Raw genomic sequence first — 1,768 nt, 5'->3', positions numbered from 1 at the left:
TTTTAGGAAACCTTATCCAGAAAGTAACACTCTATTTTTTGCATTTTCCTTTGCATTTTCTTTGCAACAAAGTGAGAAGTTTCAACAACTAAAATAAGTGGGGGCAAAGGAGCAAATCAGCCTTATTTTAATGTAGAGCTTAGCCCGAATTGGCTACAGCATTCTATGTAGTTTGTCTACAATGCAGCTCCATTTTCACAGAGAATGCACAGGGGTCTTGGGCCAAATGGGTAATAAAAAGAGATTTTGCCTGGCCTTATTCTCTACTGACCTGTGCTCCCCTCCAAAAACTATAGATGGCATAACTTATGCTAGTTAAGGTCCATAGGTATTTGCTTTCAATTTTTATGCTTTGAAAACATTTTTCTTCCAATGCTAGCTATAATTAGAAGTACCTCCCACCATCTTCCCTTTTCACCAACTCTCTAGCAACAAACGTCATCAGACTCCTATGTGTTCACATATCTTAAAATCATTTATAACCAATTTTGCATTTAATTGTGTCAAGTGCACAAATTAGCACGATGCTGTAATTGGGAGATTTGGAAGATCTGTTTTAGATATTTCTGGAGCCATCTGGGATGGGGCATAGTATGTACTGACCTGGATGTCCACAGCGAGGGGCAGGGCCGCTCCAGATCCCGTTCCCTCGACTGTCACTTGTGCAGCGGATGGTGCGTTCCCCAATGAGACTGAAGTTCATCCCTTTGTCTGGTTGGGGATCACAGGTGTAAGTTACTTCTTTTCCAAAAGAAAAGATTTCCAGAGGTTTTCCTGTGTGTCTTCCATTACGAATATCTGGAGGATTTGGACATAAGATTTCTGGAAAGAACGCAAGAGCTATTAGTTTCATTGAGGAGCTTCCACTGGAAGTATTCTGCAGGCATAGGATGCTATGGATGGTGCTACCTAGAAAACACCCATGACTGTGTATCTTTGCTGTAGACCGTTGATGAGATGGGCTAAATGAAATAAGATCTCGATCTCATTTTTCATGGGAAAATGTACAGAAGAAATTTGCTTATTTTGAATCTTCCTGCTAGTTAAGTCTTCTGGATAAAGCAAACTTAACACCCTTGAATTAAGTACCAAAACTTGTAAAGAATAATAATAACCCTTTAGAGGATAATTCACTCAACTACTAAATAAATATTACTTGAGCACATACTCTGTGTCACTCACTCATTGGAGCCCTGGAATATGGTGATGAAGAACACAGATAAAGTCACTGTCCTCAAGGAAGAAATTTTCAAAAAATGTTTTTACAAAGTATTCCACGTGTGCTAATCACCTTAAAGATGTGAAACTTTTCGATACTGGCCATTGATCTTGATTATGACTGTGCTGCCACAGTGAATTGAAGCCTCTGCGGTCATTGTAAAAATTCTAAGCAACTCGGATTGCTTTGTTTTTTAAAATGTATGGATATATGATAGAATTTTCTTCTTTACTTTCTGTCAGGCTTCCACTTGTTACTTCTTTCTAGTATTTGGTTGTCTGTATAAAACAGTCCCCTCCTCACTTCTAGTTGGCGTTTCTAACTAGGCTTGGTGTTTTGAGGAAGCTACTTCAATAGTAAGAGTCATGAAAATAAGATGTCCAATCAATAACTGAGCTCTCATGCACGCCAGCAGGACAGCCACTTATCATTCTCATCAAGAAACATTGGATGGTAGATAATAGTATGTAAACTATTTTCTCATAAGTTTTACTATAAAAAGCTTATTTTGATGTCTGAGTAGATTTCTCCTAACATAAACGTTGTAAT

The 1,768-nt window shown here is 38.2% G+C and overlaps 1 protein-coding gene across 1 annotated transcript in view; it reads right to left on the bottom strand.

Moving 5' to 3' along the window:
• Positions 1–1,768, bottom strand: part of LOC102768212 (complement receptor type 1-like) — a gene marked incomplete at its 3' end in the record, with an annotated part of 135,542 nt that overhangs the window by 76,810 nt on the left and 56,964 nt on the right. The window contains exon 31 of the mRNA XM_015571895.1: positions 604–822. Within this exon, the coding sequence (XP_015427381.1) occupies positions 604–822 (219 nt within the window). The remainder of the gene's footprint in view (positions 1–603; positions 823–1,768) is intronic.

Source organism: Myotis davidii, unplaced genomic scaffold, assembly GCF_000327345.1.
Source record: "Myotis davidii unplaced genomic scaffold, ASM32734v1 scaffold469, whole genome shotgun sequence".
Lineage (NCBI taxonomy): Eukaryota > Metazoa > Chordata > Mammalia > Chiroptera > Vespertilionidae > Myotis > Myotis davidii.
This window is presented reverse-complemented; position numbering and strand designations above follow the sequence as displayed.